General features: G+C 40.6%; 1 protein-coding gene across 1 annotated transcript in view; it reads right to left on the bottom strand.

Annotated features, from left to right (window-relative positions):
- The window catches only part of CUL3 (cullin 3), a 101,947-nt gene that overhangs the window by 59,475 nt on the left and 23,764 nt on the right, over positions 1 to 18,708 (bottom strand). The window contains exons 2-3 of the mRNA XM_048863011.2: positions 16,602 to 16,799; positions 3,293 to 3,406 (exon numbers count right to left, since the gene is read on the bottom strand). Of these exons, the coding sequence (XP_048718968.1) occupies positions 3,293 to 3,406; positions 16,602 to 16,799 (312 nt within the window). The remainder of the gene's footprint in view (positions 1 to 3,292; positions 3,407 to 16,601; positions 16,800 to 18,708) is intronic.

Here is an 18,708-nt window from a genome sequence, read left to right as displayed (position 1 = left end):
TAAACTGGGGTATTAATCCAACTTCTTATGCCTTACTACTAAGTGTTTCACAGGATTTATTTAAGTTCTACATTCCTTTATATCAAAAGCTGCATTAACTGGTTCTTATATACAGATGGCACACAACTCAATACATCTCTATATTTTCTCAAGATATTGGTCTTATTGTTTATTTTGAGTTACACTTAATAGATGTAGACTAATCCTTTTTGCTTTCCTGTCTAGTTACTAGCCTTGCCGAATTTATCTCAGAGTTTATCTCAAAACAGAATCCTTTTGGCCACTTCTGTTCCAATTTATCTGTATATCCATCTACTTATTGTATTTAGACCCATAGATTTACATTAATAAATATGTCTAAAATTCGTGTTACTTTATAGTTAAAATGAAAAGTTTATTTCCTTCTTTTATCTGCATACTTGGGCTCTGGCTTAGAGGATGTAGTACTGTGGTTCTTTCCCTGTTAGATTACAGTACGGTCTAGCAGAATGTGCTGGATCTGAGCCTCGAACTCCAGAGTCCGTAAATCACAACCTCTGTCTCACTGCCTAGTCTGTAAAACAAGTATCATTCCTTCTTAACTAATTTGAAGATGTCTTGGGGATCAGTTAATGTTTATATAGTACTTTATTTCCAAAGTGCTAAGTTTTTAAATTACATTCTCTGGAGAAACAAGGGGTTGACTTGGTCTTTTAATACTTGTGTTTTTCACCCATAGACTGAAGTTTTAACTATAGAATTAAAAGGCCTGGTCTACACTTAAAAGTTTTGTCGGCACAGCTATCTCAGTTAGTAGTGTGAAAAAATCACACCCATAACTAACATAGCTATGCCAGCAAAAGCTTTACTGCAGATGCCGTTACACCAGCAAAAAAGTAATTTTGTTGTAGACCTTATTTCATTTGGGGGAACAGGTATAAGCTTTGTCAGCAAAAGAACTCTTGCTGCTATAAACAGTGTCTACACCAGGAGCGTTTGCCAGTATAGCTACGCCAGCAAGCCCTTTGTAATACAGGCAAGGCCTAAGGCTTCATATGTTGAATATGATCTGACTTTCAGCGACTGATTGGTGTACACACCTACTAACAACTTGTGTTCACTTGCAGAAGTATCTGTAATCACCCTCAGTATCACTCACTAATTCTAGATACCAGATCTTGATCCAGCCTGCTGGCACTCTCCACTGAAACATTAATGCAGAGTGTTACCACAAATTTTAAAAAAAGATAACTTTTTTCCTAATTATCCTTTAGCGGTTCTGTTTGTTGTAAAAAGCATGTTGTTAAAATGTGTAAAAGCAAACTTCAGAAAAATACTATTCTTAACTACGTTTCCTGTGTTGCCTTGAAATATCTGAACGTAGGTAACACAAAATGCAAGCCTTTCTGCCATTTTGGATGTATGCATTGTTACATAGACTTCATTGCCAGAAGATCACCAAATCATATGAGTATTAATTAGAAACTCTTAGAATAAAAGATCTTCCTCAAGGAAAATGCCCATTAAACACACATAGAACTTAATGAATTAATTATAAAGACTGCAAGATGTGGTCCACAGGAAGTACCCATAGCCATAACCTGTATATTTTTCTCAATTCAAGTTCAAAAATACCTCAAAAAAAAAAAAAATCTTGTGTGCACCAAGCTTTTGCATAGATAATTTTATTCAGAAGCTGTAATTGGCTGAAAACAGGTATTTAGAAAGGAAATATTAATGTTGGCACTTGAGACTTATAGAAGGTCAGATTTCCTGCACTGACAAGCTTAAAGATTAATAAAAAACTACCTACAGGGGAAGAAGGTGAAGTGAGAGAATTCAATGAAAGATTTATTTTAAACTTGATTGTTCCCCTCCTTTAACCTAAGTCCTATTTTTAGTCGTCTAAATTAAAAAGTAGTACCTACTAAGGAACATAGTAATTGCCATACCAATCAGAGGTCCATCTAGTCCAATACTGTCTCCTGACAGTGACCAACACCACATCCTTTTATTTTCCTAAGTAATGTGGTAGTTAGGTACAATACTGTCATTTTACAACCCTAACTGGTTTTTGCAAACAAGTTTTTTGGTTCTGGAATATGAATTGTGGTTTGAGAGCATATAGGAGTCCATTCTACCACCTCCTCACCAGAGACTAAATTCCCTTCTGAGAGCTCAAACTCCATAGTGGCTAACTTAAACCACACTAAAACCCTAGTGCTACAGACCCAAAAACTAAGGACACCATCATCCAAGTTGAAAGAAGACCTCTATTAGCTATCAGGCACTGAAGGATCTTTATGTTTTTTTGAATTATAACCATCCAATTGAAGGCAACATGTTCACACATGCTCCATGAATGATTCTGCTCCCACTAAGTCAATAGCAAAAATAATAATTTGGAGCCATGTAAATCCAGAACAAGACTCGTAAATAATTTTGCTTACTGTCTATTTTCCTCAAATACAGCTAGCACAAAGTTTCAAGGAGATTCCACTGTGCTGTAAGTTTGATGGAAGAGTCACCATCTGGTTTTCAGTTTCAGGATAACAAAAACATTAGACAAAAGAGAAATTCAAATCAGGGTAATTTTGTCTTCCTATAATTCTACAGCATCCTGATAATATTATCTTCAAGATTTTGCTGAGCATTTATAGTGAGTATGTTTGGAAGTCTCCAAGCCGAATTTAGAGGTGATAATAGAGGTGTCCTAATCTAGGACTTTAGAGTGGAACCTCATTGCAATTTTACACCTCTCAGAAACCTGGCAATCTGTAAATTGGGTTCTCACTCATCAATGGATAAATAGCAGACTACGCTGAATGTGTAAACGTAAATATCATGAGGCAGTTTAAGACTACTATATTAGACTGGCACAAGTCTGAGAAAAGTGAAAGCTCCTTTAATTCAAAGAGAGGAACCATTCAGAACCAACTGCCCAAATAAAAACAAAGTAAACCATGTATTCTGAATCAATTACCCTTACCTTTTTGCTTGGCTTTTGAAAGCCTTTTCCATCCCTGAAGCACGAGTGACAGCAAGAAACAAAGAATTGAACAACACTTTCAATAAGCTCTGCTCTGTCTACCAAACAACATGATGATGAAATAAAAAGATCAGTTTACCATTTTCTTGTTCATGTAGGTTTTTTAGTAGTTTATCTTTGAGATAAATTACTTCTCTAGGAAAGCAGATTACTGTGCATACCTTACTGCTCCTCCTCCTGCCACGGTGGTCTAAAAGGAAAGCAGCTTACATTTCTGAGGACCAGGCTGTAAATGATGAAAAGTGGAATACCACTATTACCCACCATGTACATGAGAATGTCTCTAATCATCACCATTGCTGTCTGATGATCATTCCACGCTTGGTTTAGTGTTTGAAGAAAGTTGTTATTCAATGAATTTAACACATCTTCTCGCACCTGTAATGAAACAGGAAGATAATGACACATTAACAAATTAGTTTTGACACTAGAAAGTTCTTCTTCAAATCTGCAGACCGCTACTCCATATGTATTTGCTGTGCTACTATCTCAAGAATGCCAGCTACTAGGGTATTGTCCTAACTGCTGTCCACCAACAGCTCCTATTCAAATTCAATGGAAATTGCAGGTGCTCAACATCTCGGGGGTGGGGGAGAAAAGGCCAAAGCTTACTTACCATTATCCGCTTTGAAAGTGATGCCTGAATTATCAAAATATGAATAACGCACATAACCTTTACACATACTAGTATTGCTATTTAGCTTGCCTAATATGCAGTGTCAAAACTAAGTGAATATTCTTAGACATTTGAAGTCATTTTGTCCTGATGACATCCACTGCATGTACTTAAATGAAACCATAGTTTAACTTTAATGAAAAAGATTCATCTTTAAGACAAACAAAAAGCATACACTTACTTACATTTTGGACCAGTCATACAAATATTAAACAAACAGCTAGGAAAAGGAAGGTTTACTTACCACAAATACAAAGGCAAGGACTGTTACTAGCTAGTATACAACATTCTATATTTGTTCTCCAAGAGTATTAGCTGCATATAGCTGGTACAGTCCCTTTTTAAGTAAGGGGCAAATCAAAATAAAAACAAGATTTCTATGACAGAAATGAATATTATGACTCCCACTGCACAGCAACTCAAAACAATGAATATCACTGTAAAGTGTTACAATCAGAAGTGAGTTTAGGTGGGCCATTGGACATGGCAAAGTTTAAAAAGGGATGGTATGAAGAATTGGCAGCAAAGAAGAGTTTTTAAAAGGAGCATTCATCTAGTAAGAGATTCCTCCAGAGTGTACCAGTGCAGTCACTAACAACAGAACTCCAGGAGAGAGAAAGGACTAGGGAGCTAGCAAGCAGTAATTGATAGTAAGGAGGCTAAAAATGACATTTTATGAACAAATTCCCAACCTATGATATTCATTTATTTTTAACCATTAATGCTGTTTGTCTACTGTTGCACTCAGTTTACCCAGTGAAACCAAACTAGTTCCAGTTTTCATAAGCTACCACCGTGTTGCAATGTTTGGGTGTTTAAATCATAATTAATTATTGGAATGTTCTAATGACTGAGTTTATTTATAAAATTTTGTAAAACATTTTGGGGGTGGGGGGGACAGTACGTTGTGCCATAACCCTCCTTTCTCCTCTTCCAGGTCTTGCCATATACTTTTTGCCCTTTACCTCTTGCTTGTGGTCAGTCAGAATTTTCCCCCCACCATCTAGGGGGATGAATTCTGTTTGGTTTCAGGTCTCTATATTCGCAAGGGCAGTGTGAATGATTCAATTGCTGAAAATTTCATATAGTGTCTAACTGAGGTTATTTTGAGCTTGGTACCTTATTAAAGGGACAGTTTGAAGGCTCTGGTACTTTAGTTTTGGCATAGTCTCATTTAAAGCTTTTTCCAAATTATCAATCTCTTGCTTTTAGCAGTCATTAGATAGACACAGAATGTGCTGCCAGTCACTGTACAGCAGGATTTCCCTTGAATTTATCATCCCTTACCCTGTAAGTGAAGTTACTGGAACAAAAACAGCATTAGATGGCTTTGTTTTTTCTCAATTTTACAGTCCCATAACATTTATCTCCACATGTGACTGTTTTAACATTCTCTGTCATCTAGAAGCCCCAGGGTGCCTGTCAGCGTCTGGATGGCTAGACAAAGTAGAGTGCATTAATCCATACAATACCTTTTACAACTGAGACAGAAGTTACTACGTGGCTAAGTTGAGTTTCATCTTGGATGCATATACATCAATGACCCTCAACATGCAAACCATTCGCACTTGGCACCATAACAATATGGAATAGTTAAACACGACATGTTGTTTCTTACAGAATAAATTGTAATTAACCAATATCACCCAAAAGTTAGCTGTTTGCAGGTGACAGTAAGTTAGCAGATATAAGAAATATAGACATGTGCAGCCCTCTATATTTCTCAGATACCAGAATTTACTTTAAGCTGTATTTGGAATGTTATGCTGAGTGTTTTTAAAACACATAGAAGCACTTAGGATGCTGCTTCTTTGCACTCACTTTCCCACAAATATTTCTCTGCCGTTTCCTCATCTAAGACACATATTAAGTCTACAACAGTTTGCATAAAAAGAAGGATCTGTGGTCACTATGGGTGTCTTCACTGCAGTTACTGAGGGCTACAGTCCAGACATTGCCCCTAACCCCATTCCATCTTCCAAGAAAAACCTCTAACCAGAGCTATGAGGGTGTTTCAAGCCTAAGCTTGCAGGCACAGCTGAGTACAGGCTCAAAATCAGTTTTTTTGCTTGGGTTTTGCTTCAGCCCAGGTTAGCAGCATCTACTTTGTGGTGAGAATGCCAGCTAATCAAGCTTGGGTGCTGTTAGCCCTTCAAAAACATATCCCACAATTCCACCTAGGCTCTACTTTGTCGACTTAATTCCTCCATTCTTCTGCACTGGAAACCACTGGCTCAGTGTTTAACCCCCACATTCCCCAACTCCACTTGAGCTGCATTCCACAGTATCTGAACAGAGATACTGCTCAAGAAATCCTCCTCACAGGCTGCTAGTTGGCCAGAATCTGACACCAGCCTTTCGGTAAAAATGTGGTGTGACATCAGGATGAATTCAGAGAGAGTGGCCCACTTTAATGCATCATTAAGAACCAGGGATGTCTTGCTAGAAATCCAGCCCAGCACAGGGGCTAGTACAGTACCATTGTACACACTGCCACATAGCTTTGACTTGGTTAAGGCTTGCAATGTGGATGGCTCATGCAAGACTAGCCTGGGCTAACTCTGATAATACGACAAACCCTACCTAGCCTTGCTCACATGTCACAAAACAATTAACTCTTTGGAGTTATAAACTAATCTGCATAAAATACAAAAGTAACTTTGTTAAAGGGTAGCTGAAGCCTTGCAATCAGTGACACAGCTCTGTCACTGAACTTGTCTTCAGACTTTGAGACAAACTGAACAAACTATCAAAGACCTATCTGAAGGTTTGCTGTGTGAGTTATCTATAGAACTATACAGAAGACACACACGTGTTTAATTGCTTCAGTGTATGTATTTAAGAATAAGTTAGATAGCCTCCTATATTCACAAAGGTGAAAGAAAGCTTGCACAAGATTTGTTTTAGACTTTCATTTAGACTAGGACTGTTGATTAATCGCAGTTCACTCACACGATTAACTCAAAAAAAATTAATTGTGATTTATCGCACTGTTAAACAATAGAATACCAACTGAAATTTATTAAATATTTTGGATGTTTTTCTACATTTTCAAATATATTGAATTCTATTACAACACAGAATACAAAGTGTACAATGCTCACTTTATATTATTATTTTTGATTACAAATATTTGCACTGTAAAAATGAAACAAAATAAATAGTATTTTTCTATTCACCTCATACAAGTACTATAGTCCAATCTCTTTATCGTGAAAGTGTAACTTTCAAATGTAGATTTTTTTGGTTACATAACTGCACTCAAAAACAAAACTATGTAAAACTTTAAAGCATACAAGTCCACTCAGTCCTACTTCTTTTTCCGCCAATCGCTAAGACAAACAAGTTTGTTACATTAATGGGAGATACTGCTGCCTGCTTCTTATTTACAATGTCACCTGAAAGCAAAAACAGGCGTTCATATGGCACTTTTGTAGCAGCACTGCAAGGTATTTACGTGCCAGATATGCTTTGGTACCACCATTCCAGAGGACATGATTTCATGCTGATGATGCTCGTTAAAAAATAATGCATTAATTAAATTTGTGACTGAACTCCTTGGGGGAGAATTGTATGTCTCCTGCTCTGTGTTTTACCCGCATTCTGCCATCTATTTCATGTTATAGCAGTTTCGGATGATGACCCAGCACATGTTCATTTTAAGAACACTTTCACAGATTTGACAAAATGCAAAGAAGGAATCAATCAGATTTCTAAAAACAGCTACAGCACTCAATTCAAGCTTTAAGAATCTGAAGTGCTGGCCAAAATCTGAGAAGGACAAGATATGGAGCATGCTTTCAGAAGTCTCAAAAGAGCCACCCTCAGATGCGGAAACTACAAAACCCGAACCACCAAAAATGAAAATCAACCTTCTACTGGTAGCATCTGACTCAGATGATGAAAATGAACATACATCAGTCCACTCTGCTTTGGATCGTTATCAAGCAGAACCCGTCATCAGCATGGATGTATGTCCTCTGGAATGTTGGTTGAAGCATGAAAGGACATATGAATCTTTAGTGCATCTGGCATGTACATATCTTACAATGATGGCTACAACAGTGTCATGCAAATGCCTGTTCTCACTTTCAGGTGACATTGTAAACAAGAAGCAGATAGCATTATTTCCTGCAAATTGTAACCTAACTTGTTTGTCTGAGCGACTGGCTGAACAAGAAGTAGGACTGAGTGGACTTGTAGGCTCTAAAGTTTTACACTGTTTTGTTTTTGAGTGCAGTTATTTTTTTGTACATAATTCTACATTTGTATGTTCAACTTTCATGATAAAGAGATTGCACTACAGTACTTATATTAGGTGAATTGAAAAATACTATTTCTTTTGTTTTTCACAGTGCAAATATTTGTAATAAAAATAAATATCAAGTGAGCACTGTATACTTTGTATTCTGTTGTAAGTGAAATAAATATATTTGAAAATGCAGAATACATCAAAAATATTTAAATAAATGGTATTCTATTATTAACTGCTCGATTAATCACGATTAATTTTTTTAATCGCTTGACAGCCCTAATTTAGAGAGATCTTGGCTTTTAAAGAAATTTAGCTTTTTTTTTAAACTGTTTTTCTTTTTAAAATTTTCTCCTTGCATAGCTTTACTTTTAACTAACTTAGTGTTAAATAGGCTGTGCAGTAGATTTATGGTATAACATTTTTCCTTTTGCAATTTTGAGATCTGGTACAGTACAAACAGTTCAGCCATGTAATTCCCTAAACTACACCACTTGGCCCAGCTAGCCATATCCATCTTCTGTAGGGAGGAAAAAAAATTATAAAATATATGACTCCCATTTCATGAAGGTACTTAAGTATGTTTAAGTACCTCCTGAACTGGGGCCTAAATCTGCTTTTTAGCTAAAATTCGAGTTAAAAGCTTTTATTGCAGAAGTTTTCCATTCATTATAATATGGTATTATTAAAGTAAAAGAGTTTCTACATTTGTGACATTAGATACTCTGTATTCACATGTAGCTTTAAAATAACGTATTACAGTGTAATTTTGTATTTTCCATGAGGAATATTTGTTCCCCACCCTTTGCCCCTTTTCTAGAGGAAAGAATAAAAAACATAATACTGAATCACATTTGCTTTCTAGTAAAAGATTTTTACATTTTTTTAAATGTACACAACAGATTACTGTAAAATGTAAATACCTTAAACACACACACACACACAATATGCCAATTACCCATGAAGGAAAATACTCTGTGGTATGGTATTTTAGTGTCAGTTTGGATTATCTACCAGGTTTTTTAAAAACAAAAACAAAAAACCACCACACAACTCTCTCCTCTAACATTTTAACATTTTATTATTTTTAACTGTAGATTTTCCTTTTTTCTAGCCATGGTATTGCTTATCAGCAAAAGGTTCTGGGGCTCTAGGCCTGCTGGCTTTTGTTATATTTAGGGTGAGATTTTTGTCCCGGCATAGCTGTGTCACAAATGGAGCAAAGGGACAACACTATCTGGAATGTGTGGGACCAAGCCATGGAAGGGTAAAGCCCTGAGGTGAAGCTAGGAGCTAAGCCCAGGGCAAGAAAACAGATACAAATGAAGTGCAAGGTGCCAGATACAGATGGCATAGGACCAGCAGTGATGTCACCAAAAAATGGTTACTTGCCTTTCGTAACTGTTGTTCCTTGACATATGTTGCACATGTCCATTCCACTCTTGGTGTGTGTGCACCCCACACATAGATGCTGGAAATTTTTCCCTCAGCAGGACCTCTTAGGGCAGCTTGAGCACGCTCTGCCGCTGCACACCACTGGCATAAGGTTAAATGGCCCAGTCGATCCTGAGCCCCCTCAGGTCCTTCTTTCTGGAAACTCCAACGTAGAGAGGTAGGAGAGTGGGTCATGGAATGGACACATGCAACACATCTCAAAGAAAAACAGTTACAAGAGTTTAGTAACTGTTTTTAATTCTTCAAATGATTGCACATGAGCATTTGACTCTTGGTGACTCCCAAGCACAGGGATCGGAGTTCACATACACACAGACTGTAGTACAGCTCGACCAAATTTGGTATTGTCTCTAGAGTACTAGATGATGGCATAATGGGAAGTATGCACTGGTGACCAAGTTGCTGCTTTACACATGTCCAGGATAGGGAATCTGTGCTAGGAATGCCACTGAGGAATGCTTGCGATCTTGCAGAGTGAGCAACCAGCTTGCATGGTGGTCAAATGCTTACTAGATCATAACAAGCACAGATATAAGATGAAATTCTCTGTTAGGACCCTGAAAGATTTTTCCTTCTGTCCCTATAGCCACAAAATTGTTTGGTCCTGTCTATGTAGAATGCCAGTGCTCATCTAACATCCAATGTGTAAACCGTTGCTCATCCCTATTTGCATGTGGTTTGGGGTAAAATACAGGTAATTACATGGATTGATGTGAAAATCTGCAACTACCTTAGAGAGAAAACTCAGATGAGGACATAAGTGCACCTTACCTTTAAAGAAGGCTGTACAGTGGATCGGATGCAAGGGCACACAGTTCAGAGGCTCTTCTGGCAGAACTGATAGGAATTAGGAAAACCATTTTCCACGAAAGGTATAGTAAACAGCATTTTGCCAAAGGCTCAAATGGTGGTCTCATAAGTTTAGACAAAACCAAGTTCAAGTCCTAAGAAAGGAACAGGCTCCCTTAATTGAGGGCACAATCTTTCCAGGCTTTTAAGGAATCAAATTGTCATGTCATTAGAAAAAACATAAGTTATCCATGCAAGAGTGGAAAGCTGATACTGCTGCGAGGTGAACCTTGATAGAGAAAATTGCTAAACCTTGCTGTTTCAGGTACAGCAAAAAGTTGAGCATATGTTGGATGGACATCTGCATTGGTGAGACTCCGGTTTGACAATCCCAGATAGAGAACTGCTTCCATTTTGACAGGTCGGTTGCCTTGGCGGAGAGCTTTCTGCTACTTAGTAAGACCCGGCAAACTTGTTCCAAGCCAGCTTCCTCTTTGGGATTTAACCCTGGAACTTCCAGGCCATTAAATTAAGGGACTGCCAGTTCAGGTGGAGCAGCTGATTGTGGTCCTGAGAGATCAAATCCGGGTGCAACTGAAGTGAGACTGGAGTTGCCACTGAGAGGACCAGGAAGTCATAACCTTGGGCAGGCACATGCTTGTTCTCAGCCCGTTTTGAAGTGGGGAGAAGAATGCAGAGGTCTGCCACAGACCCTTAACTGTCTCACTGAGAGGAAGAGCCATTCTGGAAGGATCTGCAGTGGCTAAAATACTGACTAGGCAGTGTGAGGATTCTTTTACTTCCTCCACCTGTATGCCCAGATTTAAAGCAACCCTCTAACAATTCTTGGTGTGCCTTAGTGTCATCTGGGAAGATGACATGACCCCTCCTGAGACTCCCTCATGAGGGGAAGAGGAAGAGAAGCCCAGCACTGGCTGCAGATGCTCCTCCACTTCCTGATCTGCAGGGTCCTGTTGAGCTCATAGACTTTAAGGTCAGAAGGGACCATTATGATAGTCTAGTCTGACCTCCTGCACAATGCAGGCCACAGAATCTCACCCACCCACTCCTGTAATAAACCCCTAACCTATGTCTGTGTGAGCTACTGAAGTCCTCAAATCGTGGGTTTAAAGACTTCAAGGTTCAGAGAATCCTCCAGCAAGTGACCTGTGTCCCACGCTGCAGAGGAAGGCGAAAATCCCCAGGGCCTCTGCCAATCTGCCCTGGAGCTGGTTCTTGCTATCTGGCACTGGACTCTGTACCAGAGTCAAGAATGGGTGCTTCCCAGTGAGGAGGTGCCGCAGGCCCTTCCAATGCCACCGAATAGAAGTGCCCGGAATTCGATCTGGAAATGGGGAAAGACCCACAGACTCCAAAAAAAAGACACTGGACAGGTATAGGGCCCCCAGTGATCTCCTGGCCACCCACTCTATGGTGCTCCCGTGACAGGATACATGAAAGGATGGAAACATCTGGAGGAGGGGTAGAGAGTGTGGCTCCGAGACTGGGAAACGTTGCACATGACCTCCAATTCAGAAGACGACAACTCTCCTTCCACTGACCATGGAGGCGCCATTCCAGACAATCGGTGTTGGCGATCGGTGCCAACATTGAGAGGTCTGCAGTAAAGCAAACATTGTGGGTTTTCCCTTTGATGGTACAGAAGGACAAGCCATCAGGGGTACATGAGGCTGGCATGATACCGACCGCTGTAGCAGTCCTGCTGGTTCTCCTGCGTTCGCCAGAACTGATAGCATCGACTCTTGTACTGCCAGTAATACTGGCACTGATGGAGTCAGGAGGTCTCTGGCAGCTGCAAATGCCTCTAGTATGATCGATTCCACGATAAACTTTATACAGTGCAGTGCCACAGGTGTGGAAGGTGCTTCCTCTAGCTCTGGGCTTAACACAGCCTACCTAAGCTGCTGTAATCAACAGTGCCATCTTCTGAAGCAGAGGAGTGCTTATACTCAGACTGCACTCCACTTATCCCCATGCCAAGCAGACTTCAGTGCTGGGGATCTCCCCCTTTCAGCAGTCTGCTTCTAATACCTCCTAGGCACTCGGGATGGCAAAGTGCTTGTTGGGACTCAGGCTCAGTAAAAGGCGCACTCCTTACCGACGTTGAGGCACTCGGTGCCAAGTTTTACCGACCTGACTCAGATGGAGGTCTCCATGAGTAAAAAGTTTAGGCTGACTTCATGATCTTTCTTTGTGCAAGGCTTAAAGTCCCTGCAAATTTGGTAATGCTCCCCAACGTGATCTTCCCCAAGGCACTTCAAGCAACTTGAGTGTGGGTCACTCAAGGGCATAGGCCTATGGCAAGAAATGCAGGCCTTGAAGCCTGGTGACTGAGATGTCCCTCAGAACCAGGAATCAACCAAAATCATCAGATGGGGTAAAAACCTAACAAAGCAAACACTAAACTATTTACAATAAAATGCAAGAGAACAGAGTCCACTGAGAGTACATGGTCTAGATAATATACTTAGTCCTGCCGTGAGTGCAGGGGACTGGACTAGATGACCTCTCGAGGTCTATGAAGAGCAAGAAGAACAGCAACCATCACGGGCAATAAGAAGGAATTGAGTGAGCTCATGGTCAGCTGGCCATTTATACTACTAGATACAGTGGCATGCAGCAGGAGAGGGCGCTCAAGCCACCCAGATAGTTACCACTGAGGGAAAAAATTCCAGCAACTGTACGTGGAGCAAATACACATGTGCCATCACTTGAACAAAGTTACCTATCAATCTATTTAGATTTGATAGACAGTATGATCTCCCACTACTTAAATGCACCATGGTTCAGTAGATATGGCACTGGACTAGGTGTTAGGACACCTGGTTTCTATTCTAATCTCTACAACTGAACTGCCATGTCATCTTGGACACAGAACGTCACTTGTTCCATTTCCCTTCCCATTCTTTACCTGTCTTATCTATTTAGAATGTAAACTGTAGGGGGCAAAAATGATTTCTTGCTTTGTGTTTATGCAAAACCTAGCTCAAAGAAGCCTCAATCTTGGTTAGCACCTGAAGGTGTAACTATAATTCAAGTAACTACAAAAAGCTATTTTTAAGCTCATTAACTACACAATACACAGAAGAAACTGCAAATGTAAAAGTTAGGTGTCCCACTACCTACAACAATTCAGACCTATTTCATGCTTGAACCACTGTGAGGGTGGTTTAATACTTTTATCTAGCTAAAATTAATATACCGGGTTTTTTTTAATTTTATCTTTCTTAGATTTTATACTTGTTACATTTTAATTTTAGTGCCAGTGCTCATAAGTGGGGCTGGGACTTGGCAGGGGAAAACATTAATGATTTTAATTACAACTAAATATATTGCAAAAAACGTATCAGCTAGTGGCTTTTTGTTTGTTTTTTAAAGTTACATAACTTTTTTCCTCAAAAGGTCTGGTCCAGGGGTGAGCAAACTACAGCCCACAGGCCATGTCCAACCTGTTGGACCTTTTAATCTGACCCTCAAGTTCCTGCCAGGGAGCGGGGTCAGGGGCTTGCCCCGCTTTGCGCTCCAGCCGGGGAGCGGGGTGGGGAGCTTTCTGTGCGGCTCCTGGAAGTAGCAGCATGTCCCCCCTCCAGCAACTATGCATGGTGGCAGCCAGGGGGCTCTGCACATTGCCCCCACCCCAAGCACCGCCCCCGGCAGCTCCCTTTGGCCGGGAACTTTCAGCTGAAGATGTTTTAAAGACTTCCGCCCACCCTACCCCCGGGGCCACACCTCTGCTTAGGAGCTGGAGGGGGGACATGCCACTGCTTCCAGTAAGCACCGCCTGGCACCTGCACCCCTGAGCCCCCCCACGCCCCAGCCCTGATCCCCCTCCTGCCCTGCAACCCCTCAGGCCCAGCCCAGAGCACCCGCCTGCACCCCAACCCCCTCATCCCCAGGCCCACCCCAGAACCTGCACCCCCAACCCTCCCGCACCCCAACCATCTGCCCCAGCCTTGATACTCCTCCCAGTCTCCGAACCCCTTGGTCCCAGTACGGAGCACTGTCCTGCACTCCAGCCCCACCGCAGAGCCTGCACCCCCAGCTGGAGCCCTCACCCTCTCAGCACCCTAATCCCCTGCCCCAGTCCTGAGGCCTCTCTCACACCCTGAACTCCTCATTTCTGACCCCATCCCAGAGCCCGCACCCCCAGCTGGAGTCGTCACCCCCTCCAGCACCCCAACCCCCAATTTCGTGAGCATTCATGGCCCACCATACAATTTCTATACCCAGATGTGACCCTCAAGCTAAAAAGTTTGCCTACCCCTGGTCTGGTCTCTTCCTAAGTAAAGTCTGGCCAAACACAACTTTCAACAAGCAATTAAAGATAGCAGAGCAAGACTTCCCACCTACACAAGAAAAATATACATTTGTGTTCCAAACCAGAACAGCACTAACCATGAAAAATGCTTTCAAATAGATGAGTAGCAGCTCGCTAATCTCTGGTGTCTATTAACCACAGATAAACCTCTGTATTACATGCACAGCACAAGCCCCATACCTGGTATACTTAATTACGAGAACGTAACCTGTTCTCACAAGGGTATCCACAAAGAATGAAGCCCCAGCTCCAGTGCTGTCTACCCAGTGAGCTGCCTTGGAACCACAGACCCTGCAGTCCCCCTGTCCAATGCAGTCTGCCAGGTGAACTGACAGGAAACCAGGCAGTTTTCTAAACATGCCTGTATTCTATTGGAACTTCATCAAATCAAGCTGTCCCCACTAAATGTTTTGTTTTGACAAATTAGCAAAAAATGTTTTGTCAGAATTTTCCTAACCAGCCCTAGTATCCACCATTTGTTCTTTGAAGGTATAGATAAGTGAACACCTGTGACTAGAATGCATTCCAGTGATTTAATTAGATACTTAATGTTTCAAATACTGACATAAGTAGTAGTGTTGGAAAGAGCTATCAAAGATGTAACGATTTTTCCACTAAACTTTCAGTTAAGTAAAATGCTCAGTTAAATAGATTGAACTGTAATTAGTTGTTTCATCTGCCTTGCAACAAGTACTACAAGAAAACTGAAGAGATGTCTAATTTCAGAACCGAACCAACTTCTACCACCTGTGTATATGCTCCTAAACACCACTAAGTCCATGATAATGTAGAGATGTTTACAGGCATAGATTTCTAAAAGTCTCAGACATTTACCATGTTACATGACTAGTCTTGACAAATTCAGTAATATCTCTGAGGCATTAATATATTATAATAAAAGGACATATACGTGCAAAATCCTATAGTCACTTTATACTCAACCTGTCCTTCCATTCACACAGTGTAAAAAATATATATATTTAAAGCATATTTTAGACTGAAGTGGTCTGGAGCGAAGTCTTTAAAACGTCTTCACCTGAAAGAACCACCAAAAATGGGAAGCAGTCCACTGATTACTTCAACTCACTAAACTGTGCAGTAAGGGCATGATAGGCTATGATGCTACTCGAGTGCTTTGGTCAGTACATACAATGGGCACAGTGGAAAAGCAGCTGTTCTCCAGGCTGCATCTTTGATTCTGCCACAAGTGCTGGACCTCTTTAGAGCAATAAGTTTTCAGCCTTGTTTCAACTCAGAAAAAGGTCAAGTCAAGGCTGGGTTTAGCTAACGTGAGCTAGCTACGCCAGATCTAAACAGGACTGCTTTTCTTCACCAACACAAAGCCACAGAGGTCCAATCTGTGGTCTGAGGCGAGACGGAAGGTCTTTATATCTTATATATTCAGAATCAAAAGGACTGTTTATTTAAAATTTTAGGCTAAATTAAATGTATGTTTTGAAAAGACTGAAATTTAAGGACTCAGACTGTTCAGGATGTTTTTTGTCAAGTTGATTTTACGCATTGAACGATGCCTCTCTACTCTTTATATAATGTAATCCCAGCACAACTATTGCATTAGATCACGAACAAAGCCCATTACAAGCAAGTTCTTATTCCGGGATGTAGTTAGCTCCCAGACTGAAAAATGGGGTTATTATTACTAGTAAGTGAAACCGACCCCACCCAAGAAGGCCACTCAATTCTATCAAAAAGCCACAACTTAAAAAATAAATAAATAAACAAACAAACAGGTTAGCAGACGTACCTATGCAATCATGCAATAATGATTCAACTAAAAGTGATTTCTTGATTCACATATTCATAAACATTTAAATTTGCACATTTCATTATTCATTAGTAGTTTAAACATAAATGGTACCTCTAACATGAGATCATCTTATGCTTGACATTAGTCCTAAACTGGTATTATATATGAGTAAAAACATTGTTTTAAAACTAAAGTACCAAAATTTGGATTTTTGTCACAAACCACAATTATATAGTGCTCATCTTACATATCAGCAAGAAAACCACTGATTTAAAATTTAGTTTAGTTAGATACCTTGTTTATGAGATGCTCAGTGACGACTTCTCGTAGTCCAGTGTACAATTTTTCTCCATGTTTATGTAACACCATAGTATATGCATTCCTATACAGTTCCTCAAAGCTGAGACCACTGTTGTTCTTACGCTGGATTTCTTGGATCGCATTTTTCAGGAGATCCCAAATGCTGTTTACATATTTCTCATCCATGGTCATCTGCAATATTGAAGAAAAGAAATTAGTATTTTCCAGAATTAAGAACTGTGGCTACCAGAAAATTAGCTGGAAACCACTGTAATTTGAAAGCAGCAGTAATGACTTCTGTCAAATTTCTCCGATTCAAAATTTATGACGTTTATCAGAACCTTAGATCAACGAGAGTTGACAAGATTGGTAGGGATTAACTCCACTGAGTCAAAGATAGCCTTTGCTATGATTTTTCCAAGTACAGTAACTCCTCACTTAAAGTCGTCCCGGTTAACGTTGTTTTGTTGTTACATTACTGATCAATTAAGGAACATGCTCATTTAAAGTTGTGCAATGCTCCCTTATAAGTCGTTTGGCAGCTGCCTGCTTTGTCCACTGCTTGCAGGAAGAGCCCGTTGCAGCTAGCTGGTAGGAGTTCGGAACCAGGGTGGACCGGCAGCCCCCCTATCAGCTCCCCGCTCCCCTAGGTTCCCTGTGTAGCAGCCACCCAGCAGGCTATCTATTGGGCAGTTCAGCTGTCCTTTCCCCCACTGCCATGTGCTGCTCCTGTCCTCTGCCTTGAAGTTGCTCCCCAACCATCCCGCTTGCTGTGCAGGGGTGGGGGCCAGAGGGAGGCTAATGTCAGGATGTCCCCCTCCCCTGCTCCTGCACCCCACTTACCCCATCTTCCATAGAGTAGGGGACACACACCACAGGGCTTAGGACGGAGGGAGCTTCCTGGCAGAAGCTGTGGTCTCAGCTTGCTGATTAACTTAACAAGCCAGTGTACTTAAAAGTGGGGTCAGCCTACTTACATGGGAAATGCGCATCTCTCTCTCTCACACTCACACACAGAGTTTGTGTCTCTGTCTGCCATGCTGTCTCCCCTCCCTCCATTCATGCTGCCTTGTAGAGTATCAGGCTACATTAACAACAATGAGTTAACCCTGGAGGGCTCAGCGCACTGCTAGTTCATCATTTAGCAGTAAGGCATTCCCTGGGAAATATCCCACCCTCTGACTTTACCACCTCAACCAAACTTCACAATCATCATTGCTGTGTACAGTATTAAATTGTTTGTTTAAAACTTATACTGTGTGTGTGTGTCTTTTGTCTGGCAAAAAAAATTTTTCCCTGGAACCTAACCCCCACTATTTATATTAATTCTTATGGGGAAATTGGATTCGCTTAACATCATTTCACTTAAAGTTGCATTTTTCAGGAACATAACTACAATGTTAAATGAGGAGTTACTGTACACCATCAAGAGCATCTTTTTTTTTTTTAAATGACATTTTTTCCTTCAAAAATACAGTTTTCATAGGATTCAACCCTGATTCCACAGGGAAAAAATTCTTGTTTTCCCCCAAAATATAACAACCAATCTCCAAAAAGAAAAGGAGTACTTGTGGCACCTTGGAGACTAACCAATTTATTTGAGCATAAGCTTTCGTGAGCTACAGCTCACTTCATCGGATACATACTGTGGAAAGTGCAGAAGATCTTTTTATACACACAAAGCATGAAAAAATACCTCCCCCCCACTCTCCTGCTGGTAATAGCTTATCTAAAGTCCAGAATTTGTGCTGGAAATAGCCCAACTTGATTATCATACACATTGTAAGGAGAGTGATCACTTTAGATAAGCTATTACCAGAAGGAGAGTGGGGTGGGGGGAGGTATTTTTTCATGCTTTGTGTGTATAAAACGATCTTCTGCACTTTCCACAGTATGCATCCGATGAAGTGAGCTGTAGCTCACAAAAGCTTATGCTCAAATAAATTGGTTAGTCTCTAAGGTGTCACAAGTACTCCTTTTCTTTTTGCGAATACAGACTAACACGGCTGTTACTCTGAAACCAATCTCCAGTTTTCACCCACACTAACATACAACCTGACAAATTTTAGGCCATGGTATAAGCCTCACCTATGTGGAGTTC

Source organism: Caretta caretta, chromosome 9, assembly GCF_965140235.1.
Source record: "Caretta caretta isolate rCarCar2 chromosome 9, rCarCar1.hap1, whole genome shotgun sequence".
Classification (NCBI taxonomy): domain Eukaryota; kingdom Metazoa; phylum Chordata; order Testudines; family Cheloniidae; genus Caretta; species Caretta caretta.
This window is presented reverse-complemented; position numbering and strand designations above follow the sequence as displayed.